This window comes from Callorhinus ursinus, unplaced genomic scaffold (genome assembly GCF_003265705.2).
Source record: "Callorhinus ursinus isolate GAN/ISIS: 27379988/994484 unplaced genomic scaffold, GSC_fseal_2.0 scaffold18, whole genome shotgun sequence".
Taxonomy (NCBI): Eukaryota; Metazoa; Chordata; class Mammalia; order Carnivora; family Otariidae; genus Callorhinus; species Callorhinus ursinus.
In genome coordinates, this window is record NW_027397080.1 from 462,709 (window position 1) to 490,690 (window position 27,982).

The 27,982-nt window shown below is 50.2% G+C and overlaps 3 protein-coding genes across 4 annotated transcripts in view; 2 read left to right on the forward strand and 1 right to left on the reverse strand.

The window, feature by feature from the left end:
• Positions 1 to 23: 23 nt before the first annotated feature.
• On the reverse strand, positions 24 to 27,959 carry TSPAN1 (tetraspanin 1). Of its 2 annotated transcripts, XM_025856462.2 has the most exons (9): positions 27,897 to 27,959; positions 4,824 to 4,963; positions 4,314 to 4,378; positions 1,672 to 1,878; positions 1,389 to 1,463; positions 1,116 to 1,214; positions 878 to 1,033; positions 699 to 782; positions 24 to 510 (listed from the first exon to the last, which is right to left on the reverse strand). In XM_025856462.2, exons 3-9 carry the CDS (start codon positions 4,368 to 4,370, stop codon positions 463 to 465), a joined length of 726 nt encoding a protein of 241 aa, XP_025712247.1. In that variant the 5' UTR covers positions 4,371 to 4,378; positions 4,824 to 4,963; positions 27,897 to 27,959; the 3' UTR covers positions 24 to 462. The 2 variants fall into 2 exon arrangements, with proteins under 2 accessions (XP_025712247.1, XP_073758799.1); XM_073902698.1 differs by lacking the exon at positions 27,897 to 27,959 and having other exon boundaries at positions 4,824 to 5,006.
• Positions 8,539 to 9,257, forward strand: P3R3URF (PIK3R3 upstream open reading frame). Its single transcript, XM_025856465.2, has 2 exons — positions 8,539 to 8,830; positions 9,111 to 9,257. The coding sequence occupies exons 1-2, from the start codon at positions 8,587 to 8,589 to the stop codon at positions 9,152 to 9,154; spliced, it is 288 nt and encodes a 95-aa protein (XP_025712250.1). The 5' UTR covers positions 8,539 to 8,586; the 3' UTR covers positions 9,155 to 9,257.
• The window catches only part of PIK3R3 (phosphoinositide-3-kinase regulatory subunit 3), a 159,281-nt gene continuing 142,371 nt past the window's right edge, over positions 11,073 to 27,982 (forward strand). Inside the window, exon 1 of the mRNA XM_073902694.1 lies at positions 11,073 to 11,206. The gene's annotated coding sequence lies outside the window, so the exon portion shown is untranslated. The remainder of the gene's footprint in view (positions 11,207 to 27,982) is intronic.

Sequence of the window (27,982 nt, forward strand, 5' to 3'; positions counted from 1 at the left end):
TCTCCAAGAATGCATGGAAAGAGTTCGAATGAAGACATTTTAATTGGGTAATGAGTTCTGAAGTGCCTTCTACCTCTCTGTCGGTGCCTGCTGATTTTACATATGCCTGCGTGATAGGGTGTCGTTCTCTCATCCCCCAGAGGCCTCCTGGGGTCACCAAGAGGACCCCTGGGCTGGAGGGGCTGCCAAGGGTTTGAGGGACAGACTGGAAGCGTGGGCAGGAGAACTGGCTGCCTTAGAGGTTCTGACCCCGACCCCACCCATAGAAGGAAAAGTCAGGCACAGCCTGAAGGGGGCCATCCCCTATTTGGCCCCAAGTCCAGAGCAGCAAGGCCAGCCCACTCTGGCCCAAGTGACACCGTTGGATACTGTCCCCACCCCAGTCACTGTTGCTTGGCAGCGCCAGGGTGCCTCTCCCCAGTTCTTAGGTGGCAGCAGGCGGTGGCGGAGGCAGAAGCAGACTTATTTCAAATTGCAGTACAGATACATGGACACAATCATGGCAGCCAGCTGGTGGGAAAGGAACGGGCGGAGGTGAGGGATGTGCTGAGGGCCCTTACGCTTTAGTCCCCTGCCTCCCGGATACCCTGCAGGAAGCTCCGGTAGAAGTCTGTGTCCTCCAGCAAGGCCTCCAAGATGGGTCAAGCAGCCTGGTCCAGTGGGGTTATCCTGCCCCCCCCCATTCCTCATCCCCTTACCTCCAAGCCTCCAATTCCGGCTGCCACACCACCCACGGTGACTGCGTTGGTTCGGATATCATGCAGAAGCTGACTGAAACAACCCTTGGGGGAGGGGAGAGCAGCCAGTCAGCAGCTGCGCCCCTCCCTCATTCAGCACTTTGAGGCCATGAATGCAGCCCCCACCTTCCATGCCACACCTGTACATTGTCCTCCTTCGCCTTCTCCTCGGTACAGGGTCCTGGGGCTGTGCCCTTGCCATTGTCGGAGCAACAGTACGGGGGAAAGGTACTGTTCTTCATGAAGTAGGGAGAGTCCTGAAAGTCCGTGTAGTTGTTGAAGCCACAGCACTTGAGCTGAAGAGGAGGCGGGATGGGTGGTCAGCAGGGCCTTGCTTCTTTCCCCCCCCACCCCCAAATCTCCCGCAGCCCACCTTACCCCATCCATGGTGGTGTTCCACACTTGGGTGAAATCCTTCTGGGAACCGTAGTCGTGCTTGATGGAGGACACTACCAGCAAGGTTAGGAGCTGCTCAGCCTGGAGGGGCGGGGGGCAGGCCAGTGCTCAGGGCCTGGCCCGGGAAGGTGGCCACGCACAGGCCACAGCCCACTTGCAGGGCTCTTCCCCATCTCCCCCCTTGCCCCGCCCCCCCACCATGGTGGTTCGCCCCGCCCCCTCCTCACCACCGCGGTTCGCCCCGCCCCCCCTCACCATGGTGGTGTACACCAGGGCAACCACAGCTCCTGCCACCTCTGCGATGAAGATGAGGAGGAGGATCAAGAAGAACTGGATGGGGAACAGAACTCTGAGTTTGAGAGAGAGACGGTCCCTCAAGCCTTACTTGTAACCCACCACCCAGTAAAAGGAGGCCGCGGCCCCCTCTACTGAGGGCCCTGGAGTCCAGAGCATGGTTTGGGGATCCCCAGGGCCTGGATTCAAGGGTGTGGGGACCCTGGGTCTCGGGTATGGGCCCGGGGAGCTGGGTTTGACACACCATCATGAGGGCACACTTGTTCTCAGTCTGAGCACCGTAGCAGCCCAGGAAACCGAGAGCAAAGAGCACTGCGCCCGCAGCGATGAGGAGGTAGCCCACGTTGACAAACTGCCCGGCACTGGACGACAGCGGCCCGAAGATCTTCAGGAAGGACGGCCCATCGACTGACACCCAGATGCCCACGGCCAACAGGGCGACACCACACAGCTGGGGACAGAGAGGCAGGCCTTAAAGCGGTGTGGGCAAGCAGCTCCTTACCACGCAGTTGAGTCAGGAAGATGGAAAATGAGAAATTTCTCCTTTTATTGGCTAAGGAGTCTAAAAACTCATCCTGCAGGGAGGAAAAACATTCTGTAGAGCCAGAAGGATGGGAGCTGGGCCACCCATAGCCAGCACCAGGCTGAACACCAATGCAGATATAAATGAGATCGGGGGTTCTAGAAATATCCACAGGATGGGGGAGGGCAAGGCAAGACTTTTCCCCACTGCTGTCAGGGTCCTGCCACATAGCTAGGAGGGAAGCGGGTGAGGCCAGCAGGGCCTCCCACCCAATTTCCTTGTGGAGTTGACTGTCCTGGGACAGGTGAAACAGTGGGGTGGAAGCCCTGAACAGGCTCACCAGTCACCATAGCAATAGAGGCGGGGCTGAGGTTTACACCTGCTTCCAACCGTGGAGTGGGACTCTGTGAGAAAGGACACCTACCTTGGGGCCCCATTTGCCTCCTCTCTAGGATTAAACTCCAGGCCTGCCCTTCATCTAACCTAGACCCCTCGCTGCCTCACTAGGAAAACTGAGGCACCAGAGGGGGAGTACAGCCGGGGCCTCTTTTAGAGGCTCTCTGGCTCAACCCCAAACCTCAGGGAATCCAGAGGCCCAGAGGGGGAGGAGGTACGCTGTCCAGATGCCACAGCTCTTAGAGCAAAGCCTTGCTGATTCAGAGCATCAGTGGATGAACCAGCCTGATACCACCTTGGTGCCCAGTCCCCAGCTGTAGAAACTGAGGCTAGAACCAGGAGTGAGACGGCAGATTGTGGCTAGATCCCAGGCATGTTTGCTCAAGGACAGAAAGCTGGGCCCCCAGCCTACAGGGTCAAATTTCAAGGAGCCTGAGACCTGCCCTGCCTTGCCCAGCCTGGCAGAGCCTGAGCAACAGAGGCCAGAAACCAAACCGGATTTGCCTTTAACCCCCTCGGGCCAGAACACCTGCTCTCCATATTGCTGGGATCCCTCTGCCTTCCCCAGATATATGGATAAAGGCTACTTCCCTGAAGCCAAAAGGAGCCCAGGGCATGCACCATATCGGAGTCAGAGAGGTCACATACCCGTAGCCCAATTTCTCCAAATCCCTCTATACTTCACGTCTCCACCTCCTCACCTTCCACTCACTCTAAGCCACTCTAAAGTGGCTCCAAGGTCTGTGGTGCCATCCTGCGCTAAATCGGGTGGGCACTTTGTGCGCCATACCCTCCTGACCTCTCTGAGATCGTGATCTCCTTGTTTTCCTCCTGTTACTCTTTATCTGCTTCCTGGTGGCCATTTCTCCACATATCCCTTGTAAGCTGGGTTTCGCTGAACTCACTCAGCCTGAGAGCTCTTACCCACTCCCATGGTTTCGCGGATTATTTGTGGTCATGTGACTTCCAAATATCCATGTCCAGCTCCAACCAGAGCTGCAACCCCATTGGGTACGCAGCTGCCGGGGAGACATCCCCTGGGTTGCTCAGACCAGAGACATGGGCTTTATCTTTGAAGCCTCTGTTTCCCTTGCCCCTCCTTCTGTCCCCCAGCCAGCATCTGTGGGCTTTTCCTTAGTCCATTTCTCCCATCTCCACCACCATCTCCAGGGTCATGCCTCATTACTCAGCTTCCTCAGACATGCCCTACACAGTCTGTTCCTGGTTTCCTGAACAATACCTGATTTCATTGCCTCTGGGCCTTTTTGCATGCTTTACAACCCCTTCACCCAGCATAAATGTCCAGTCTCAGCTATTTCCTCCAGATAGTCTTCTCTGACCAGGGTTCAAGCCCCCCTCCTGGGGGCTCCCATAGCCCCTGTGCTAAGGCCAGGCGTTGCATGTTGCAACTGTCTGCTTATCTGGCCTGCTGGACCTGAGATCCTCAAGGGCAGAGAAAGAGCTCACTCACCTTTCCCCCAGCACTTAGCACAGAGTCTTAGGCAATAATGTTTGTTGAATGAATAAGGGTTGCTGTAGGCCGACTCTCTGCTCTGAGGTCTCTGGGCATCTCTCCTTTCAATTCCCCCTCCACCCTACAGAGGCCACTGAATTTCCTTGTACACTAGGTAAACTTGGGCAAACCTCTTCCCCTCCCTGGGCCCCCAATGCCTATAAAACAGGGACATCATTCCTGTTAGCCTATCCTACCCTGCTCTAAGTCGGGTCTGAAGCTTCCTGGAAAGGAGGAGCTTCTCCTAAGCTTCTCTACCCCAACTTATGTGGCAGCCAGGCTGCTCCTGAGACCAGTACTCAGCATTTGGGGAGACTTCTGCACCTTATCATAATGGGAAACTTGCGCAACAGAGTCTGGGCACAGCGATCTCCCATTTCCCAGCTTGAGCTCTGCTTAGGTTGTGACCCACTCCCACAGGGAGGCCCGAAAATCCCACAACCCTCATACTTACAAAGATGAGGAAATTGAAGAGGATCATCATGGTTTTAATGAAGCTGAAGCACTGCATGGTGGCTCCTGGGAGGCAGACAAGTGTGAGTTAGGAATTCGTGCCGCCCGCCTCCACTGCCACCTGGGCTAGCCCTGGCATTTGGACCCTGACATACGAGACCCCAGCATCCAGGACCCATAAATCACCCAAATTCCCCCGCATCTAGCCTCTGACACCTCGGGACTTTTCCTAAGTCCTATCCTGACACCTCTGCCTCTCTGTAGGGCTCAGGCCCTCTCCCAGTGCCTGACACTCAGATACTGACACCCCAGGTTTCTCCACTGGCACCCCAAGCCCAGCCCCCACACCACAGGTCACTCCACGCCCTTCCTTGGCACCTACATATCCTGGACTCCTCCACCAAACCAACCCTGGACTCTTTCAGGACCCTCCCCATTTGCCTTCCAGCTTCCCAAACCTGTTTGCAGGTTGATTTTACTTCATAGGACTATCTCTATCCTGTGCCATCACCTGTTCAGGGCTCTTGGTAGTGAGTTCTGAAGGAACTGAAGGATCTGCTGAGGCTCCAGAGGGGACAGACTACTCCAGGGATTTGCCACTCGAGGGTGCAGGCCATGAGACGGAGCTGGCTCTCGGGCACTGCTGCTCACCTGCAGGTGGGGCAGGAGTTTTAAAGTCCTCTGCTTACCTTCCCACCCTGCCCCACCCCGCAGCCAGTCAGCTTCTTCTTTCCCTGCTGCCCCCTGCTGCCTGGAGATCTGTCCCCATAGCCACAGGCCTTGTCGGCCTGGCAACGCCAACCACAGCAACACTCTTCCTGATCTGAAGAAGGAAGAGAAGTCGGAGGGTAAGCAAGCGGCCCCCAGAATCTCTGAGTGCTCTCCACCGCAACGGCCCCCAGAATCTCCAAGTGCCCTCCACTGCAACGGTGCATGGATGCTTTCTGGCCTACATCTGCTGATCCATTCATCCATACCCCATGTGCTCATGGGCACACACATCTGCACACACAGATACATACATAAACACCTACCCGTGCTCATGAGTGCACACACGCATACATGCCTCACACACTGCACTGTGTGTGGACTGACTCCCGGCAAGTAAGAAACCACAAAACAACATCCGAGGGACATACTTAAAGTCTCTCTCTCTCTGTCTCTGTCTCTCACACACACTCTCAAGCACACACACACACACACACACACACACTTTCAAGGAAGTGACCCAGGTTTAGCAGCTTCTACCCCCTCCTCTGAGTAGCATGTGACTCCTAGACCTTTTCCCTCTATAAAATTTCAATTTCCCCATCTTTTTCCTCCCTTCGTCTTTCCTCCTTACCCGCCTACCTCCCTTTCCTTTCTCTTCCCCCCATCCAGTGTTCTTAGCAATCTGTCAAGCACCCCTTTCCTTTCTGCCAGAAGGTGGCACCATGATCCCACAAAAGCATCACCCCCAATTCTAAAACTTCGCAGTCTCAGTCTACATGAATCACTCAAGGGCTTCATTTGAACCCCTGCCTGCCTCGTTCCACTCCAATGCTCCCACATCGAGGTGCTGCGGAAGTTCTGGCTTTGGAGTCACTCAGGCCAGGCACTCCCATGCTGGTTCTGATGCTTCCTAGCTGTGTGACCCCGGGGTGGGGGGATTTCTTAAGCTCAGTTTTAAGCCTGTTTCCTGGTCTATATAACAGAATAATTATAAGGATTTTATTTTATTTATTTTTTTTTTAAAGATTTTATTTATTTATTCATGAGAGACAGAGGGAGAGAGAGAGAGAGAGAAGCAGAGGGAGAAGCAGGCTCCCAAGGAGCAGGGAGCCCGATGCGGGACTCGATTCCAGGACCCTGGGATCATGACCTGAGCCGAAGGCAGACGCTTAACCATCTGAGCCACCCAGGCGCCCAATTATAAGGATTTTATATAAGATTTTCTCCCCACTCTGGGAAAAACAGGAATGACCTCAGACTGGGAAAGTCAGAGTAGGGAGAGTCATGGCCAGAGGGGGTGTGGGATGGACAAAGGGGACTTTTAAAATTTTTTAAAAATTTGAATATATTTGACACTAATTTTTGTTTCTTATAATGGGAGGAAGCAGCTGAAGAAACGGGGGGGGTCAGTAATGCTAATATCTGTGTAGATTGTGTTTTAAATGCATTACATATATGGTCTTTTCCCCCCTCTTCACAACAATCCTATGAGATAGATTCTCTTTTTCCCCCTTTTTATTTATTTTATTTTTTAAAAGATTTTATTTATTTATTTGACAGAGAGAGACACAGCGAGAGAGGGAACACAAGCAGAGGGAGTGGGAGAGGGAGAAGCAGGCTTCCCGCCGAGCAGGGAGTCCGATGTGGGGCTCGATCCCAGGACCCTGGGATCACGACCTGAGCCCAAGGCAGACGCTTAACGACTGAGCCACCCAGGCGCCCCTTTCCCCCTTTTTAAATATGGGGAAACAGAGGTACGGGAAGGTTAAGTACTTGCCATGATCACGCAGCTTGTAAGTGCGAATCCAGGATTCACCCCTAGTCAGTCTGGTGCCAGAGTCTGTATCTTAACCACCAAGCAGACTGTCTTTAGTGATGGAATCTCTAAGAAGGCAGGAGGAGCTGACTTCCAGAAAGAACAGGAGAGGAGGCCTTGGTCTGGGGCTTGAGGAAGAAAATGGCCAAGGGCAAGTGGGTTTACAGGAGTAGTGGCTAGAAGTTGATGGGAGCAAGGTCCATTTTCTAAGACTAAGGATGGCAAGAGTAGAAGAGGGAGGGGAAGGTGGTGTAGGGCCTTTAAGGGTGGTGCCCAAACCCTCCTTGCAGGTTCCTACAGGTCCAGAGAAAAGATGGAGGCTGGGAAGGAGGGCTGGAGGTGGAGTAAGAGGGAAAGAGAGAGGGGGCTGAAGTCCAGTGTTCCACAACAACTCAGTGCAAGTCCTGGCGGAGACACTGACATTCCTGTCTGCTACAAGAAAGCATTGACACAGCTTACATTCCCGTAGGGACCCAGCTGTTCCTCCACCTGCACTAATGAATGGCTTTCTCTTTCCCCTCAGGAAGACTTGGAACCAGGTCACCTCCGTCTATGACTTCAGTGCCCAGCACACATGAAGTTGTTAGTGAACAATTCCTGAATGATTGAATGAGCAAATGAGCGTAGAACAGCAAGAGTTAAATGTCTGGGCTTTGGACCGTAGCCATCATGGATGGGAACCCCTGCCTGCCTCTAATTGTGTGACCTCACCTAACTGAGCCTCAGTTTCCTTATACAGTCGATCCTCATTATTCATGGCTTCCATATCTGTGAATTTACCTACTCACTAGAATTTATTTGTAACCCCGCACCAATACTCATGTCACTTTTGTGGTTATTCGTGGACATTTGCAGAGCTGCAAAAATGTTGAGCTGCCCCATCCACGTGTTCTCAGCTGAGGCTGAACAAGAGGATTCTCTGCCTCCTTGTTTCACCTCTTATAATGTACACCTGTTCTTCTTGTGGTCTATTCAATGTCACATTTTTCCCATTTTCGTACTTTTGGTTAGTGATTTTGCTGTTTATCAAATACTGCTGAAGTGCTGTCTAGTGTCTCTGAGCGCAAGAAGGCTGTGATGTGAACTACGAGGAAGTATGTTAGATAAATGTCATCCAGATACAAGTTAGAGTGCTGTTGGCTATGAGTTCAATGTTAATGATTCAACAACAATATAGTTTAAATTAGGTATCTATAAACAGAAACACATAAAACGAGGTCATGTTCTGATTGATCAGTTGACAAAAATGTTATGACCCGAGGCTGGTAGGAATCTAACCCGATAGGTACATTGGCTCGATTTGCTAATGCGCTATTTGTGGTGGGGACTTTATTAGACCATAACTACTGTGAATAATGAGAATCGACTGTATATGAAATAGGAATAACGATAGTCTCCTTGTAAGGTTGTTGTGGGATTAATGAGAGAGTGTAGAGTACTGGGCGCTCTTTGGCACACAGTAAATGCTTAAGAAACGTTGTTAATATTGTCCCTGTGGATAAATGAAAAAGGGAGGGAGTAATTTTCCCCTACTCAGAGTTCCTTTTCCCTGGGGGCCAAGCTGAGGTTTTTCTGGCCCTTGGGCTGGACCCATTGAGAGAACCCTGAGGGAGCCTGACTCATGGGGAGGGGCGGGAGACCAGGACCTATAATAAAGAGCACTACCCTTATGCAGACTATGTCACAGAGGCCCCAGCTGCCCTAGCCAGGAGCACCCTTGGGCACACTACAGAAGCTCCCTGTGCCCATGGGGCCTTCTCAGCCTGTCCGTGCCCCTCGGCCCCGGGGCCTAAGTTCCCCCTACCGCAGGCCAGGGCTGGGCTGGCCTCAGCCTCGAAATCCCAGGATGTTCAAGTGTAGCCGCAGAAGGTACCGGCAGAAACCCCAAGGCCCAGCTGCCACCATTGCAGCCACCAATCCTGCCACCGTGGCCACAGATATCAACAACACTCCTACCGCCACCACCAGTGTGTGGATCCTTCCGCCACAAAGTTAGCCAAGGGCCCTGAGGCGGGGTGGGGGTTGGAAAAACCAGGGCCATTCGTTTCCCCCAACTTAGCCCTGCCTAGGCACTCTAGGGGGTATACCCTGTGTGAAATACCACCCCCAAAATATGGTGGGGTCTTGATGGCAGACTCCTAAAGGCTGAGAGCCTTAATGGAGGGTGTATTGGCTGAGAGTGGAGGGCCTGGGGAACTGTGAATCTAAGAACAGTGGAGCTTCCAGAACTGCTGTCTTCCTCACACTCTTCCCTCTCCTTCCTCTCCTCAGTTCTCAGACACCTTTGTCAACCCGGCAGCTTTCTGATCTTCTAGAAATGTCCAGAAACTAGTCCAGAAGCTTGGCTGGCTCCGGACCTGCGTCTTCTAGGGGCCATGAGTGGTTGACAGCAGGCAAATACAATCATTTCTGCTCCAACGGCCTTACTCCACTCCAAGGTGTTTCCAGACAACTATGCGGGGTACGAGGGCAGGCCTGGGGCTGAATGCTCCCCGGGACAGGCTTCGGTGAGGACAGATGGGATCACAGTTAGACAATGGAGGGACAGCACAAGGTCAGCAACACACACCATTCCTCCATCTTTGGCCTCAGCTATTGATCTGCCCCATGAGGTAGGGGGCCTTCCTGCATTGCACAGGGAAAAGGGTCTCCATAGACATCTTGGAAGTTATAGAGAACCAGATCCTTGAGGAGGGAGGTAGAGGCACGGATCAGACAGGGATGGCATGAGAGATTTCAGGGCTTGAGTCTAACTCCAAGAGCGCTTCAATGTGAGCTGTATGTGGCTCTGTGCCTGCGACGGTGAGCGTGCAGATGTAGATGTTGGTGTGTGTGTGTGAGAGAGAGAGAGAGAGGCCAGGACAATGGGACTGTGAGCAGATATGTGGCTGAGTGTGCCTCTTCAATGGGTTGTGCCTCTGTGGCCGGCAGAGCATCAGGTATGTTCTTAAGGGTCTGGCTGTGCCAGAGGGAGGCATGGCTGAGAGGAATGAAGGTCAGGAATGGGGTGCGGGCAGCCTGAGGCAGGAGAGGGTTGCTTCTGAGGAGGGCGGGCCACCTTCAGCCCCCTAGCTATTCCCTGAGGCCAGTGTGTTCCAGGAGTGTCAGCTGAGCCTCCGCGGTTAGGGGTGGGGCAAGACTGAGTTGAGTCCAGAAAGGGGGAGGGTGCTGAGCACTCCGGCCTGGGGATTTTCCATTTGGATTTCTGAGTGTGTGCCCATGTGTCATCAGGTGTAACTGGGTTGCTGTGGGGTGTGTCTCCATGGAGCTCTGTCTCAGTGGCGGGAAACACTGTGAGGGACTCTTCTCTAACGTGTCACTGTATGCGTGGCTGTGTGTCCGGGGCTCCCTTCCCTAAGGGTTGGGGGTGGGAGTGAAGCCTGAGAGCCTGGGCCTGGCCCTCCCCTCCCCCCCAGGGTTCAGGAAACCTGTGAGGAGAAAATGAATTGTGTTTGTGTCCTTCAACTCCAAGGCTTGCCAGGACCCTGAGAGGAGGGACGGGACAGAGAAGTCACTGGCACTTTGCGCACAGACGGCGCAGGCTGGGGGATGAGGCTCGGCAGGGTATGGGGGAAGTGGCGCTGAACCTCAGTCAAAGCAGGAAGGTGGCTGGGCTAGCGCCCAAGGCCCACAAAGGGGCCCACACGTTTAAAGACACATGTCACAGTCCATGAACATATGCAGACGTGTAAGTAGAAGTAGACTCACAGACACACAATGCAACAAACACAGGTGCATGCAAGTACAGGCTTATAAACAGAGCTGCACACTGCCACTGATGCACATGGACCTCCCCAGCTGGCATATGTAACCACACATACACATCCCTATAAAAGAACGCACACAGACGTAAACATGCTTACATCTCGACAAGCACATAAGCATATAGACAGACACACGTGCAATCACACTCATACAAACCCAGGCATACACAGACACACGCACACATGCAGTCACACTCACCAGACTTCCCTGCCCGGCCCTGGAACCCAGAAGCTTCCCTCCCCTATAAGAATGTGTGTCTATGTGTGTGCGTGCGCCCCTACTTGTGTCTGTGTGTATCTGTGTCTGTGAGAGTGTGTGTGTATGTGTGTGACTGGGGGGGGTGCTGAGCTGTGGGAACCTGATGACATCATCTCTTCTGGCTATTTTTAGCTCCCTCTGCAATGGCTCCCCCGCGGCCCCTCCCCTTCCAGGCTCCCGGAGGCAGCCGCAGCCAGAGGGCACCCACCACTCCAGTCTAGGTGACCCCTGGATGACTGGGTACAGCTCACTCGTTCCCACCCCACCAGAGCTCCCTGGAGGTTGAGAATACCAGAGGAGGAGGCTTGGGCCATGTGGCAGCCTGGAACAGGGGCCTGGATTAGGTGAGCAGACCTGGCTGGTCTCCAGCCACTAGGGTGCCTCCGCTTCTGCTTTTCAATCTGAAACTGTCTCCATCAGTAGTGCCTGCCATGTGCCAGGGAGGGTGCCAAGTTCTGGAGATAGAGCAGTGTGCAAGACAGCAGGAGTTCTTCCTGGTGGGTGTTACAGCTCGGTGGGAGACAGACATTAAACAGATCTCACAGGCACTGCACCAAACTGTGTCAAGGACTCTGAACGTTGGTAACAAGGGGATTCGGTCTGGGATGATGCTCTCTTTCTATCTCATGGAGATAACCTGAGGAAACCAGAGGGGTACCCTCCCTGACCTTGCACCTTCCACCCCAAAAACCACACTCCAGAATTCCACAGAGCAGAGCTTCCTCCTCACACCCCAGGCTGTGCCCCCAACATTGCCCCAACCCACCCTCCAAGTGGTGGCCCCTCACGATTCATGGCCCCCTTTCTTTGGAACCTCCACCCCTCGCCCCCCCCGCCCCGTTGACCCCTGGGAGCCAGTCCTTAGTCCTCCATCTATGGATGAGAAAAGCAAAACTCTTGAGAGGAGTAGGGCTGGACCACACCTCCTGGTGCCCAGGCGGCAACTCAAGGAGATGGCAGGCCCAGGGAGGAAGAAGTGGTGGCGGCACAGGTGGGGGGGTGGGGGGGTGGGGGGGTGAAGGTTGGGGTCAGGAGGGGAGGAGGACTGTGGCCCGAGGGGTCCTTGCCCAGAGCAGGCTTCCTGCTCCAGCCAGCCTCTGGGCAGCCACCAGAAAATCGGGTTTGGCAGCTTGGGCCAAGTGCCCAGGGGCTGGAGGAGGGGTCCAGGCAGCTCTGGGGAGGATGCCTGGGGGCAGGCTTATCCTCCAACCCAGAGTCTGGCCAGGCCCCGGGCCAAACTGTCCTGTTGGGGGAGCATTTTGTAATACTGGGACCCTTTGGAGTGTGGGGGGAACAGCTCTGGGCTGGAAGCAAGAGGCCGGAATTCCAGTCCTTGTTCTGCCCCGAACCTCAGTGTGATCCTTGGAAAGTGCTGCCCCCTTTCTTGGCCTGAGTGGGCCCTCCCAGGAAGGAGCGCTGGAGGACTACTTTCCCTATCCCCAATTCCTGCCCTCTGGGTTTTCCTGGGAGTCTGACTCGGGCAAAGAAACACAAAGTTTGTGTTTGGGACAATGGGTTGGGACGGGAACAGACCGCCCCCAGGGCACCAGGCTGGAGGTACCTTGTCATCAATGGGTCAATGGCCGGAAGCCTAGCTCCAGCCCTACAATGCTATATGGGTCACCCCACCCTTACCAGTACCCTCACCCACACCCCTACTTCCGTCCTCTGTTCCTTCCTCACCTTCAGAGAAAGCTACTGGGCTCCCTGGGGAATCTCCCGTACCTACTCCATTGGCTTCCTGCCCTGTGCTCAACCCTCCCTCCCCCTCTTTCCACTTGACGGGGCCAGTCTCCCAGTAAACTTTCTGTCCCTGGATCCTGGGGCAGGCCCAGGAGGAAAGGAAGCTGGGTGGAAGGCCTGCACAGGAGCCTGCTTTTCCTGCTACCATCAGATACTTGAAGCCCAAATGAGGGGGTTGGGAGGAGGAGGGTGGACTGAGTGCTGGGGCCTAGGACAGGGCTGCCCTGGCATATTCCAGCCCCAGGGGAAGTGGGAATATTACCCTTTACCTATCCAACAATCTTCCTGTGCCTTCAGCAAATTCAGAGAAGAGAGCCCAGAGCTGAGGCTTGCTTCCTCTGGAAAGCAAACACAAAAACCCAGGACAAGTGAGTCCTGCTTGTAGTCACTAAGTCAGCGATAAATTCATGAAAACACAAAACCCATAAAATTCTAAATGCATAGAATCCATAGTCATGGAATCTTAGCATCACAGAATTCTAGCATGGTGAAATCTGAGTTACAGTCAGAAATATAGAATTCTGGCATCACTGATTCCCAGATCACAAGGTTAGAGTATCCTCGAATAGAGAAGTCTTTTTTTTTTTTTTAAAGATTTTTTATTTATTTTTTTGTCAGAGAGAGAGAGAGCACAAGCAGGGGGAGCGGCAGGCAGAGCAGGTAGAGGGAGAAGCAGGCTCTCTGCCAAGCAAGGAGCCTGATGTGGGACTTGATCCCAGGACCCTGGGATCAAGACCTTAGCCAAAGGCAGACGCTTAACTGACTGAACCACCCAGGTGTCCCTCGAATAGAGAAGTCTTGAGAAATCAATGAGTGAAGTCTTCACCTTCAGGTGGATGTCTAAACTAGAGGATGGGCATTGGGCATGGGCAAAGGAGTTCACGCATGAACACTAAGGAGGAGGCAGAGAGCTCAGGACACACGAGCTTAGGATAAGAAGCCTGCAACAAACCAGACAGAGGACAGACATCTTCCATGAGAACACATTCTTGGTTTCTAAGGATGAGGGGAGTAGGGTGGCAGGAAGGGGGCACAGAGAGGGGAACTATAGAAACAAAGAAAACATAGCCTAAAGAAAAGATTAGCAAGTAGCCTAATACACCAGCCACAATGCCTCCCGATTTCTCCATGGTTGGGTTTAACACCAGCCCAGGACATTTTCCAAGGTTAGTAAGACTCCTTATCACATTGGAACGGCAAGCCACATCTGGCTTTTGTGGGAAGGAAAGCACCAAGTAGAAAATATTCTGTATACCACAATTTCTTGGGGCTGCTGGGAAGAGCAGACTCTCCAAAGAGGATACTGAGCTGTGACCAACAAAGCCATGCTGTGGGGTGGGGTGTGGAGCCCCTAGCAAGGCCTTGGTAAGGGACCTTGTGGAGAGCATCTGCCTGGGGTGGTGCCTGGGAGGGGCATCTCTACAAAGGGAGCCAAACTTGAGGCAGCACTTGGTATGGGGATTCATGCCTGATTATGGGGTTGGTTACTTAGTAAACAACAGGGATATTTACCTAGCATTTCTGGGAAACTACTGCAAACTCAGGAACCCAGAAGAAGCAGTTCCAGAGAGAGGCAAATGCCAAGCTCTTCTGGGCATGGGGAATGGGGCAATGTCAGCTGGAGATCCTCTTGCTCGGCCTCCTGTCCTTGGATTCAGCTCAACACCTCAGCCCTGACCCCTACCCACATCCTCATTTGCCTCCCTCTCCCTGCTTGCCTGCCAGTCTCCCCACCTCCATTCATCTGCTGCCTGAGCTTTGGCAAATCATGGCCCCTCCCTAAGCCTCAAACCTCCTTTGCTTTCTTTTGAAGTCGATAATTGGGTCCTAAGCGCAGGTTTTAGTATTTTATATTCCTGGTTTTGTCCAGATCAGTTCCCTTTCAGACGTCTCCGTGCTCAGCTTCCAGAAAAAGTGTCAGGCAGCTTCAGGGGAGAATGGAGGGAATAGGGAGTATAAATACTGCTCACATTCGATATCCCTATGTGACAGGTGTTTTATTTATTTATTTATTTATATTTATTTATTTATTTTTAAAGACTTTATTTATTTGAGAGAGAGAGAACGAGAGATAGAGAGCACGAGAGGGAAGAGGGTCAGAGGGAGAAGCAGACTCCCCGCTGAGCAGGGAGCCCGATGCGGGGACTCGATCCCGGGACTCCAGGATCATGACCTGAGCCGAAGGCAGTCGCTCAACCAACTGAGCCACCCAGGCACCCTATATTTATTTATTTTTAAGATTTTATTTATTTGACAAAGAGAGACACAGTGAGAGGGAGCACAAGCAGGGGGAGTGGGAGAGGGAGAAGCAGGCTTCCCGCCGAGCAGGGAGCCCAAAGCAGGGCTCGATCCCAGGACCCTGGGAGCATGACCTGAGTTTAAGGCAGACGTTTAACCAAAGAGCCCCCAGGCGCCCCATGATGGGTGTTTTATAACTCTTACGTGATGCCCACAACCACCCTGTGTATATAAATCATTGCTCCCATTTTGTGGATGAAGGAACTGAGGCTCAGGGAGGATAAACAACATGCCCAAGGTCATCAGACTAGAGAGAACTGGAATCTCAGCGAGGTCTGTCTTACTCTGAGGGCTATCGTTTCAGATTAGCATTAATCCATGTGGCGTCAACAGGTCAAATGAAAACCCATGGGTGGGAGTTTCAGGGAGCAGTAGTCCGTGTGGCCAGCCCTAGGTAGGTAAGGAGTTCCAGTTAGGGAAGTGTGGGATAGGGGCTGACAGTCTGTGCTGTGAGAAAAGCTGAACTGAGTCTCTTCCTACTGGGAACTCTGGGTGTTCTCAGCTCAGACGGGAGAGAGCTGGACTGGGGGGTGGGTATAATGCGGGGTCTGAGTGGAGAGTGGGGTGGTCCTGGGCTGGTCTTCAGGGGCTTGAGGGGCTGTTGCCACTGCTCCCGGAGAGAGTGTGTCTGTGTTGGGGAGGAGTGAGGAATGGGAGCTTCTTCACTTTCTGGGATCGCCTAACCACCCTTCCCCCAGTCCCCAATGAAACTCGTTTTCAGGGCTCTGGAACCTGGTTGCAGCGGACTTTCCAGGTGGGATAGCATCATGGTGTGTTGGCACTAGACTCATCTCTAGGAACCTTTTGGATCCCTAAGCCTCAGCAAGCTTGCACAGTTGCCTAGTGCAACTGACTCAGTGGACTGGAAGAATTTCAAATGGAACGCTGACTTCTGCCCTTCCCAAGGTGGGTCATCACAGGAGGCTTGGAGATCCGGTTAAGTCACTGGCTCACAGGGTCAGAGAGGGAGGCAACCCTGGGGGCCATCCCATCCAAATGCTTCATGTGAGGGTGAGGAAGGAGTTTGAAGTCCAGAAAGGGAGCAGGACCTGCCAAAGATCACACAGCTGCCAATGCTGTCCCCACCAAGTGCCTGGCACTCCCCTTGGCACTGAGGACACAGCTGAATCTTGTTCTCGAAAACTTGCAGCCTAATGGAGAAAACAGGCTTGGTAGATACACCAAGAGAGGTGTCAGGGTTAAAAAAGAGGTTCAGACTTGGGACACTGGGGGCTTAGAAAGGCGGGGGCACGGACCCCTACAGGCTTTACTGAAGATGTATGGGTGGTTTTGGAGCTGGGCTTAAAAGAGGGAGCAACATTTTAGCTGATATAAAGGGGTAAAAGACTTTCTGGCTGAGAAAGCATGAGCTGCCTCACTGAAGGACATGAATGACTTGCCCTGCAAAGACTGGCCCATGTGGGTGGAGTGGAAGTCTGACGGGCAGCAGTCTAAGACCGGGCTAGGACTTGAGGTCAGAACTGACTGCCCTGTGAGAGCACAGTAGTCCGTCACAGAGGTGCAGGCCACAGGGGTAGAGGGGCCCCAGCGGGTGGTAGGGGGGATCTCAGGAGATTATTAGCAGTATGGCTGGGGACTGCTAAGCTCTCCCACCCCCGGGCCGGGGCTGTTTCCTTTAGTCCAAGTTACACACATGCACAGAAAACCTCGGTCCCCACTTCCCTCGACGAGGACCCAGGCCCGGGCTGAGGTCCGCCCAGGCAAGGAGAAGAGAAGAGATTACTCCCTGCTAGCTGACTTCCCGCCCCGTTTCACGTCCAGTGCGCACACCTCCTCCCTTGAAGCAGCTTCCCTCCCACTCCCCCACTGCTTCTAAACCCGCCACTGGTCCGGGACAGGACGGGGACATCCTCCGCTTTGGAACTTCGGAGGGCTCCTCCCCTGCTGCTGTGATGCAAATCCGCCCCGGATTTATTCTCGGGAGTCCTTTCCGTAAAGTGCGACGCACCCGGCGCCAGCCCTTGTCTGGAAGTGACTCCTCCCGCCCTGACCCAAGGGCGCCAGGGCCTTGAACGGGGCGGGGGGCGGGGACGGTACTTTCCCAGCGAGCGGCTGCGGCGGCTGCAGCCCGCGGGCGGGGTGACGGTGGGAGCCCGGGAATGGGGCGGCCGGGGCCGTAGGCCTGGGGGCGGGGCTGTAATTAACAGCTCGAGGGGGGGCGGGGCGCGGGGGTGGGGAGCCGGAACCCGCGGTGTGTAAGACCCCAGACACCGAGTGGGAGCCACCGAGAACCTGACTGGGAGTGTGTGGGTGGGGGCACCTTGGGCAGGTAGGGACTCTGGACTCCAGGTATGGGGCCGGAGGTTTTGATAGAAAGATTAGAAGGTGTAGGGCTGGACAGCGTTGGAGGGTGGATCGAGGGGGAATCCTCCAGCCTAGGAGGGGCCACCCCCAGCCTGAGCGCGGCTCCACACCTCGCCAGGTCTCTGGTGTCTGGTCACTGTACAGTTGTGGTTTATGCAGTGAGAACAAATTCCACCGATCCCTGTCCTTATCTCGCAGGGAAACCAAGCTGTAGTTACACCTCAGAGGCCTGTCAGCCTGACACTACTAGGGACAGGATGGATGCAGGAGTGGGGGTGCTCGGTGCACTCCCAGGAGCTCCAGATTCAGGAAACTGCAGGACTGGTGTGAGCAGGTTATATAAAATGCTCTCCAAATGGGCATGTATATATAGGCATAGAGAAATGGCACTTACTGAGTGCCCACTGCATGCCAGACTAAGGGTATTCACCAAACTGACAAAAAGAGTGATTCTTACTTTTTTCTTGGTACTTTCATAGTCAGAAAAGAACAATGCAGGTCTTTTTATTGGGAAAAAAATAGACCTGGTTTCAGCACTGCTAACCCACTGATTTGGCCTTGGAAATGTTGCTTTAACTTCTGCAAGCCTCAGTTTTCTTATCTGAAGATAGTAATTATAGGGGAACCTAGGCACAGGGTTTGGTGTGAAGACTGAATGAGTTAAAGCATCAGAGGTCCTTGGAACAGTGCTCACAGTAAATGACAACAGTGAGGACACTTGGTTTGATTGGGATTGTGTGTGGGGAATGGGGGAGCAAAAAGCCTTCTGGAAGAATGGAAATCTGAGCTAAGTCTTGAAATATGAAAAGGAACTAGTCAGTGGAAAAGGGAGGAAGAAAAAAAGAAAAGGGTGGAAGAGGACATTAATGACAGGGAATGACATAAGCAAAAACAGGCTGGTGAGAAACAGGACAGCGAATTGGGGGAAACTCCTGAATGGAGATGAGGTTAGAAAGGTAAGCTGGGACCAAACTGGAGCAAGGTGGGGAGCTTAAAGTTACTGAGGCTGGTTTTCTGAGAGCTATTGGGGGTCTTCAGCAGCGGCAGGAGGAGAGAGGCTCCCTGTGAGGCAGTGTGGAGGCCAGGAGACCTGTGAAGAGGTGGATAGTGGCATGAACTACAGCAGCAGCCCTGGGATGGAAAGAAATGGATGGATTTGAGAGGTAGAAATGGCAGGACTTGGTGACACATGGATTGAATGGGAGACAAGGAGATGTGAGGACCATATCCTGGTTTCCAATGTGGGTTCCCCCCACCCCACCCCGGGGTGGTGCTATTCTCTGAGATGGGGAGCAGGAAGGGTAACACATTTGAGGGGAAGCTGAATTCAGTTTTGGACATGCCTGTGACCACACCCCTGGACAGACCCTCAATAATTGGGGTCCTGCCATCCCACCTGGCAATTACTCTGTCCAGAAGATGGGAGAGGTATCATTAGCCACCGCTGGCTGTCTGTTCCCTGGCTGCGGCTGGCTGGAGGTCTGGGTGGAGAGGTTGGGGGAGGGGGGCTGCCGCCACTGGGCTGGGCCTAGTGAGTATTCTTTTGTGGCTCTGGGCTGCCCGGCAGTTTCTTTGGTTACAGTCATGTTACAGGAGCTTGAGGATAGGGTTGTCAGGTCCCAGAATGGGGGCAGTTCTCTGTGCTGCTTACTGTCTCCATTTTACAGCTGAGGAAACTGAGGTTCAGGAAGTGAGTGGCAGAGCCAGGGAGGGAACCAAGGTCTGTGGGATGTCTTCTCATAGTACTGGCTGCCACATCATCACTGGTGACATTTGCTCCAAGAGGGGCAAGGAAAGTACCCAGGGCCATGGCTCCTTGGGGGAGAAATGTAATCTGGAGGGCTGGTGGGGACCAGGGAAGGAGGCAGGGAAAGCTTCCTGGAGGTGGTGCCGTTTGTGTTGTCATAGAAGCATAATCTTGTTTTCTGTCTCCCAGGCCAGCAATCGTTGGCAATCAGTCATTGCCTGCAGTGAGGGAGACCTTGGCTTCTGAGGGGCCTCTAGGCAGAATGTGTCCACAGAACCCAGAAAGTGGCAGTCTGGAATTCTTGCAGGCATTTCAGGCCTGCGGTGGGGCACTTTTACCTGTCTCTGGCACCTATCAGCCTGGGCATCCCCTCTGTCCTGTCACTCCACTGACAGCTGGACGCCCAAGACCTACCCATTTTCATATCAGAGTTCAGCACAAGTTTATGGTCCGTTCCCAGGTTTTGTTTTACTTTAAAAAAAAGAGGCATCATGTGAGGAAGTGATGGATTCTTTCTAAGGGCGGACTAGCAAAATGCAAGAAAAACTGCTCTTTCTGTGAATGATTGGGGAAAAGTTGTGAGACACAAAAAATGTTGCTAACCTTCTTGTGTCACCCACCAGCTGTTTCTCCCCAGGTGTCTAAATGGCTGAGATGGTAAATGGATAGCCAAATTCTTAGGAGCTAAAAGGGGTTACTTGCAAAACAATGTTTAAGTAATATTTGCTCATTGTGGAAAATATATGCAAGTAAGAAGAAAAACTATATAAAGCATCCATCAAGGAGAGGTAAATGCTACTAGCATTTTTTATATATTTATCTTTTTCATTTCTGGGCATATGTGGCTTTCTTTTACATGGTTAATATACTATGTAGACAGTTTTGTATCATGCTTTCTTATTCAACAAATTGATATGAACTATCCCGTATCATTTAATTTAATGGCTGCCTAATCTTCTGTATGGAATTACTATATTTTATTTTACCAAACCCTAATCCTTACACATATAAATTTTCTTTCTTTCCTCCTTCTTTTCCGTCTTTTTTCTTTTTGCTATTATAAAAACTCTGTGATGAAAATCTTGGTGCCTAAATCTTTAAAAAAAATTTATTTATTTGAGAGAGAGAGTGTGTGCACAAGTAGGGGGAGGGGCAGAGGGAGAGAGAGAATCCTGAAGCAGCCTCCCCACTAAGTCCAGAGCCTGGCATGGGGCTTATCCCAGGACACTGAGATCATGACCTGAGACGAAATCAACAGTCAGCTGCTCAACTGGCTGAGCAACCTGGGCGCCCGCTTGGTGCCTAAATCTTTGCCCATATTTTGGATTTTTTTTTTTTACAAGTTTTTCTAGATGAGGAATTACTGAGTCAGAGGATCAAAATATTTTTTGAGATCTAGATATGTATTTCCAAAATGCTTTCCAGAAAGAAAGGTTCTACCAGTTATACTCCATCACCCTGATAAAGGTATTAACATTAAAAAAAAAATCTTGGGGCACCTCGGTGGCTCAGTCGGTTAAACATCTGCCTTCAGCTCAGGTCATGGTCTCAGGGTCCTGGGATCCATCCCTGCCTTGGGCTCTCAGCTCTGAGGGGAGTCTGCTTCTCCCTCTCCCTCTAGCCCCCACCATTCTTGTTCTCTCAAATAAATAAATAAAAACCTTTAAAAATAAAATAAAATTCTTGGGGCGCCTGGGTGGCTCAGTCATTGAGCGTCTGCCTTCGGCTCGGGTCATGATCCCAGGGTCCTGGGATCGAGCCTGGCATCGGGCTCCCTGCTCTGCAGGGAGCCTGCTTCTCCCTCTCCCACTCCCCCTGCTTGTGTTCCGTCTCTCGCTGTCTCTCTCTCTCTGTCAAATAAATAAATAAAATCTTTAGAAAAAAAATAATAAAAAAATAAAAATAAATAAAAATAAAATTCTTGCTAATTTGATAAGTAAAAAATGGAATCTCATTTTTTTTGGTGCTGATGAGTAGTTTCTTGGAGGCCAGAGCAACATGGGTCTACTAGGTCGATGATTTGGTCCAGTCTGACTGGTGATTTCATCTACTGATCAGACAGTCTCCTTCACTAAATCGGTAGGGTTTGGCTATTGTTGTGAACATCTATTGTTTTTACCTGCCTGGAATTCTCTCTTCCTCTGGGTAGCAGTCTCCCAGCGTTTTGTTTTGTTTTTCAGTTTTTTGTCGGGGAACATCCCTCCTCCATTTTGATCCATGTGGTTCAAATGGGCCTCCCCTCCCACCCCACCCAATTCCAGGGATGGGCATTGAGACCCTAGCCTGACCAATCATCACTGTGATGGGCATTTCTAGTCCCTTTCACCTACATGACTATAGCTTTGTCATCTGGCTTTGGAGTCAGAACTGGTTTTAAATCTGGGCTTTGCCCCTGACCGGGGGATTATTTGCCATTTTATATAGGGTGGCCAGAAGAGAACACATTGGTAGAGTGATATTTGAGCAGAGACTTACAACAAGGAAGGAAGCAAGCCCTGCCTGTACTTGGGGGAAGAATGTTTCAGGCAGAGGGTAGAGCAAGTGTAAAGACTCAGAAGTGGGAGTATATGGGATGTATTTAAAGACCAATAAGGAGGCTAGTGGCTGAAAGTGAATTCACCCTCTTTGAGCCTCAGTTTCTCATCTGAAAAACGTCGATGACAATAGTATCTGTGTTTTAGACTGGTTGTGATGAATAAATGGGATAATGCTTAAAACAATTCCCAGGACTTGCAAGCTATTGTTACTAAGATGACAGCTAAATCTTAACCATGTTGGCCATTTTTTTTTTTTTTTGGATGACTTGTGCTTCTCCTTCCATCCTAGTTCCCTTCCTCTGATTCATACTCTTGTTAGTCTACTAGCCTATATCTTCTGCCACAGTTTGTTCGTCAGTCACTAATGATTACCAGCACCTACTATATGCTACACTAGGTTATAGGGCTTTTTAAAAATATGCCTATTGTCCCATGGGGGAAAGTACATCTGTACCTTAATAGCCACCATAGAAAGCAAAGCAGGCCCAAGAAAGTAACTAACAAAGGGCTCTGGCAGTTCAGAGGTGAGCTCATAGAAGGCTTCCTGGAGGAGGTGGAATTTGCGCTGACTCTTGAAGAAAGGTTTTTCATGGATGCAGATGAGGTGGAAAGGGCATTCCAGAAGGAAGAAAAAGGTGTGAGCCTGGGCACAGAGGCTGGCACGTCCAAGTCACAGGTGGGGAAGGGGGAATGGCTTGATATGGTACAAGCAGAGTGTGTTGGAAGGTTGAGAAGTGGGGACAAAATTTTGAAGGGACTTGATTGTCTAGTTAGGGAGTTTGGACTTATTCTGTCAATGATAGAGAGCCATTAAATATTTTTGGGCAGGGAGTGATACGGTCACAATTATGTTTGGGAATGATCTGTCTGGCTATAGAGGAGGAGAGCTTGGAGTCAGCAGGGACACAGGATGGTAGCAGGGACCCAGGAAAGAGGCTGTGACAGCTGCCTTGGTGAGAACTGATGGGACTTTAGGAGTGGAGATGGAGAAGAAGTATGATAGAGATGCAGGGAGAAACAGGATCCTCTAACTGCTCTCTAAAGATCATCAGGGAACATATAGGAATTGACCAAATATGGCTACAATGAAATTGTGCTGTTAACTCTTTTTTTTTTTTTTAAAGATTTTATTTATTTATTCATGAGAGACAGAGAGAGAAGCAGAGGGAGAAGCAGGCTTCCCGTGGAGCAGGGAGCCCGATGCGGGACCCGATCCCAGGACCCCGGGACCATGACCTGAGCCGAAGGCAGGGGCCTAACCATCTGAGCCACCCAGGCACCCTGTGCTGTTAACTCTTCTGAAATTGGGCTTTGGGCAATTGAGGCCAGCTATTTTCAGTCCCATCCCACAGAAAGACCTTTCAGAATGGGGAGATAGATAGGAATACGTGTCTGCCCTAGACACCTTCCTGTTTTGGCATTTGATAACTGCCCAAAACTTCAGCAGCTTGGGGCACTCTAGCCATCACCCTGTCCTTCAGGGATCAACTTTCTGAACAGGGATTTCTCAAAACAGCTTGAATTGAGAGGTGAAGAATTGAGTTTTGGCCCTAGGAATGTCAGGCTTAAAGCTCTGTAAACTTGGAGCGGATAATGCTATGATTCCCACATAATCTTTTCAAAAGGCTGTTTTGACTTTCTAAATGATCTACCTAGCTGAAGAAAGAAATCAAAGATCATCCAAAATTCGATAATTTGGGGGAATCCTAGCTCTGCCATGTTTCTTTTTTTTTTTTTTTAAAGATTTTATTTATTTGACAGAGAGAGACACAGCGAGAGAGGAAACACAAGCAGGGGGAGTGGGAGAGGGAGAAGCAGGCCTCCCACCAAGCAAGGAGCCGGATGCGGGGCTCGATCCCAGGACCCTGGGACCATGACCTGAGCCGAAGGCAGACGCAGAACGACTGAGCCACCCAGGCGCCCCGCTTTTTTTTTTTTTTTAAGATTTTATTTATTTGACAGAGAGAGAGAGAACACAGAGCAACAGGCAGAGGGAGAGGGAGAAGCAGGCTCCCCGCTGAACAGAGAGCCCTATGATATGGGACTCAATCCCAGGACCCTGGGATCATGACCAGAGCCAAAGGCAGACGCTTAACTGACCGAGCCATCCAGGCGCCCTTTAAATAAGGAAAGCCAATCCAGACTCTGGGCTTCAGGATTTACAATGCCAGTTGGCATAGCATCAGGAGGCTAGGGGAACTCCGGCCTTAAACATGGGTGACCACTCAATGACCTCCTCCAGAGTTTTCCCATCCGCAGACGGCAAGGAGTCCTGTGGGCTGACTTTGGGGTAGAGGGATTTGGAGGGAGGGGATCCAGCAGATGATTATCATAATAGCCCAGCTGAGCATTTTTCAGCTACGAGCATTTTTACCCACATTAACTAATTAACTGACAGTTGGTCCAAGAGGAGATGAGGGATGGTAGGAGACAGGGAGCTCATGCCTGATCACGCTTCCAGGGTCTGGAGGGGACTGATAACGTGACTACAGTACTAGGGCCAGAGTGTTTGGACAGGGGCTAATGGACAGGAGCTAATTCACAGGCTCTTGGGCCCATGTGCATGATGGTCAGCTGGTTTGCCCGAGACAGTGTGATTAATGCCCCATTCAGTCCAGGAGCTGTCACGGTCAGAGAGACCCAGTCAGACCCCGTTACTGATCTGATGACAAGTGCATGGGGTGTTGGCTGCTTCATCACAGATGTCTTCTCTGGAGAACTGTCTCTGTGTCCAGGAAGCTGAATGAGATTCTTCACGGTCAGAGATGTTGTATATGATTTTTTTTAAAATAGGAAAATTTCACATCAGAACCCAGTCAGTGATAAATTCCTATTACTGTTTATCTTCTATCAGAAAAGCCAGAAAGGACATGCACATTTACAGAAATGAGTGTTAGCACAGCTCCTACTAAATCAGTGTAGGCATCTTATAATTTCACATTTTTAAATTCACTTACAAATTTTATGTAAGTAAAACCTACTGGGTTTTTTTGTGTATAATTCCATGGTTTAGACAGGTTAGCAAACTTAACTGTAAAGAGCTAAGTAGTAAGTATTTTAGGCTTTGTGGATATATAGTCTCTGTCATAAGTACTCAACTTTGCTTTTGGAATGCCAGAACATCTGCAGATAATACATAAATAAATAAGCATGCCTTAATTTATGGACACTGAAATTTGAATTAATATAATTTTCATGAACTATTCTTTTGATTTTTCTCCCGATCATTAAAAAAATCTAAAAACTATTCTTAGCCTATGGATTGTACAAAGGCAGGTGCTGGGCTGAATTTAGCCCTTGGGCTATACTTTCTGACCTCTGACTTAGACCAGGGTTTCTCAGCCTTGGCACTATTGACATTTGGGGCCAGATAATTCTTGGCTGTAGGGGCTGTCCTGTTGCATTATAGAATCTTTAGCAGCATCCCTGGCCTCTACCCAAAGGTGCCAATAGCATCCGATCTCCATTTGAGTTGTGATAAGTAAAACTGTTTCTAGACATCGCCAAATGTCTCCTAAGGACCAGAATTGCTCCCAATTAAGAATCACTGGTTTAGGGCGCCTGGGTGGCTCAGTCGGTTGAGCGACTGCCTTCGGCTCAGGTCATGATCCTGGAGTCCCGGGATCGAGTCCCGTATCGGGCTCCCCGCTCGGTGGGGAGTCTGCTTCTCCCTCTGATCCTCTTCCCTCTCGTGCTCCTATCTCTCATTCTCCCTCTCTCTCAAATAAATAAATAAAATCTTAAAAAAAAAAAAAAAAAGAATCACTGGTTTAAAGGGCACCTGGGTGGCTCAGTTGGTTAAGCGACTGCCTTTGGCTCAGGTCATGATCCTGGAGTCCCGGGATTGAGTCCCACATCGGGCTCCCTGCTCAGCGGGGAGTCTGCTTCTCCCTCTGACCCTCTTCCCTCTCGTGCTCTCTGTCTCTCATTCTTTCTCAAATAAATAAATAAAATCTTTAAAAATAAATAAATAAAATAAAACAACTATTTAAAAAAAAAAGAATCACTGGTTTAAATAATTGTATACAGTCATTTAACCACCACCAGAGTCAAGATACAGAACAGTTGTTGGATGTGAGGGCAATCTGGCTGCGACATCTGTCACCGCATTCATCACAAGGGTTGATGGGGCTGATCTGGCTAGCTAGGCGGGTATCCCCTTCTGCCCTCACCGCTCCATGTGCGTCCCTCCTGAAGCTGCTCGAACTCTGTCAAAGAGGACAACCTTCCCCCAATAGAAGAGGACAGATCTTTGGTCAAGGGTGTGACAGTAACTGCACTCTCCGCTAACACCTCTAAACAAGCTCTCGAGATATGGAACAGTTCTATTCAAAAAAATGTCTCTCTCATACTATCGTTTGATAGTTAGCACCTCCCTCCCTCCTACTTCGTTGTAGTTATTATTTTCTGTTCCTATAATTTTGTATTTTTCTGAACAACATATAAATGGAATCGTACAGCCAATCTCCTTTCGAGTTTGGCTTCTTTTACCCAGCATAATGCATTTGACCTTCATTCATGTTGTTAAGTGTATCAGTAATTTATTCCTTTTTATTGCTGAGTAGTATTCAATTATATGGATAATCCACAGTTTGTCCACTCACCATTTAAAAGGTATTTGTGTTGTTTCCAATTTTTTTGTGATTATGGATGAAGCTGCTTTAAACATTTGCGTGTGGGCTTCTGTGTGAACGTTAAGTCTTCATTTTTCTTAGGTAAATACCTAGTATCATATGGTAATTGTATGTTTAATTTTATAGTAAACTGCTAAGCTTTTCCAAAGTGAATGTACCATTTTAAATTCCCACTGGCCATGGTTCAGAGTTTCATCTGCTCCACATTCTTACCAGCACTCAGTATTGTCAGGGTTGGTTGATTGGTTTGTTTGTTTGTTGGCCACTCTAATAGGTATGTAGTGGTGTCTCACTGTGGTTTTAATTTGCATTTCTTTAATGGTTAATGGTGTTGAGCATCATTTTATGTGCTACCTGTATATCTTCTTGGGTGAAGTGTTCATATTTTTGGCCCTTTTTTTAATGGTTTATTTTATCTAAGTTCTTTATATACTCTAGATACAAGACCTTTGTTGGATAAGTGATTTGCCAATATTTTCTCTCAGTCCATAGCTTTTTTTTATTCTCTTAACAGTATCTTTTGCAAGCAGAACCTTTTAATTTTAGGAAGTCTAGTTTATCAATTTTTAATTTTATGGATTGTACTTTTTAAATTTTTTTAGTTTTTTAAAAAGTATTTTATTTATTTATTTGACAGAGATAGAGAGAGAGAGAGAATACAAGCAGGGGGAGCAGCAGGCATAGGGAGAGGGAGAAGCAGGTTCCCCACTGAGCAGAGAGCCTGACGTAGGGCTCCATTCCAGGACCCTGGGATCATGACCTGAGCTGAAGGCAGACGCTTAACCAACTGAGCCACACAGGTGCCCCTGGATTGTACTTTTTCCTTTTTTTTTAAAGATTTTGTTTATTTATTTGAGATAGAGCAAGAGTGAGCGAGAGAGAGAGAGAGAGAGAGAGAGAGAGACCACACAAGTGGGGGGGAGGGGCAGAGGGAGAAGCAGGCTCCCGCTGAGCAGAGAGCCCAATGAGGCGCTCCATCCCAGGACTCTGGGATCATGATCTGAGCCAAAGGCAGACACCCAACCACTGAGCCACCCAGGTGCCCCTGGATTGTACTTAAAAAAAAAAAAAAGATTTATTTACTTACTTTATAGAGAGAGAGCATGGGCGAGCTGGGGGAGGGGCAAAGGGAGAGAGAGAGAGAGAGAGAATGAACCTCAAGCTGACTTCCCACTGAGCGCAGAGCCCCATGCAGGGCTCAATCCCATGACCCTGGGATCATGACCTGAGTTGAATTCAAGAGTCAGACACTTAACCCACTGAGACAGCCAGGCACCCCTATAGATTGTCATTTCTGAGAAGTCTTTGACTAACCCAAGGTCACAAAGGTTTTCTCCTATGCTTTCTTCTAGAAACGTTATATTTTTAGGTTTTACATTTAGGTCTGTGATCCATTCTGAGTTAATTTTTATATAAGGTATGAGGTATATGTTGGGCTCTTTTTTTTAAATGTGGACATCTAATTGTTCTAGCACCATTTATTGAAAAGGCTATCCTTTCTCCATTGAATTGCCTTTGCACTTTTGTCAAAAATCAATGAGCTTATATGTGTGGGACTATTTCTGGGATCACAATTGTGTTCCATTGATCTATATGTCAATGCTAATTTTGCTAATACCATACTGTCTAATCGCACATTTTAAATAAAACTCCTAAAGGTGAATTCTTTTGGAATGATTATGTGTCCAATAAGTGTTCTGGCATGCTGAACACATCCAAGATTATGAAATATTTAAAACCCAAAACTTACATTTTGGTGGAAATCTTGTAACAAAGTTGGTGGGGTGGCAGAGTTGATGACTCAGATGTGTGAGGGTGCTGAGAGAACACTGAAAC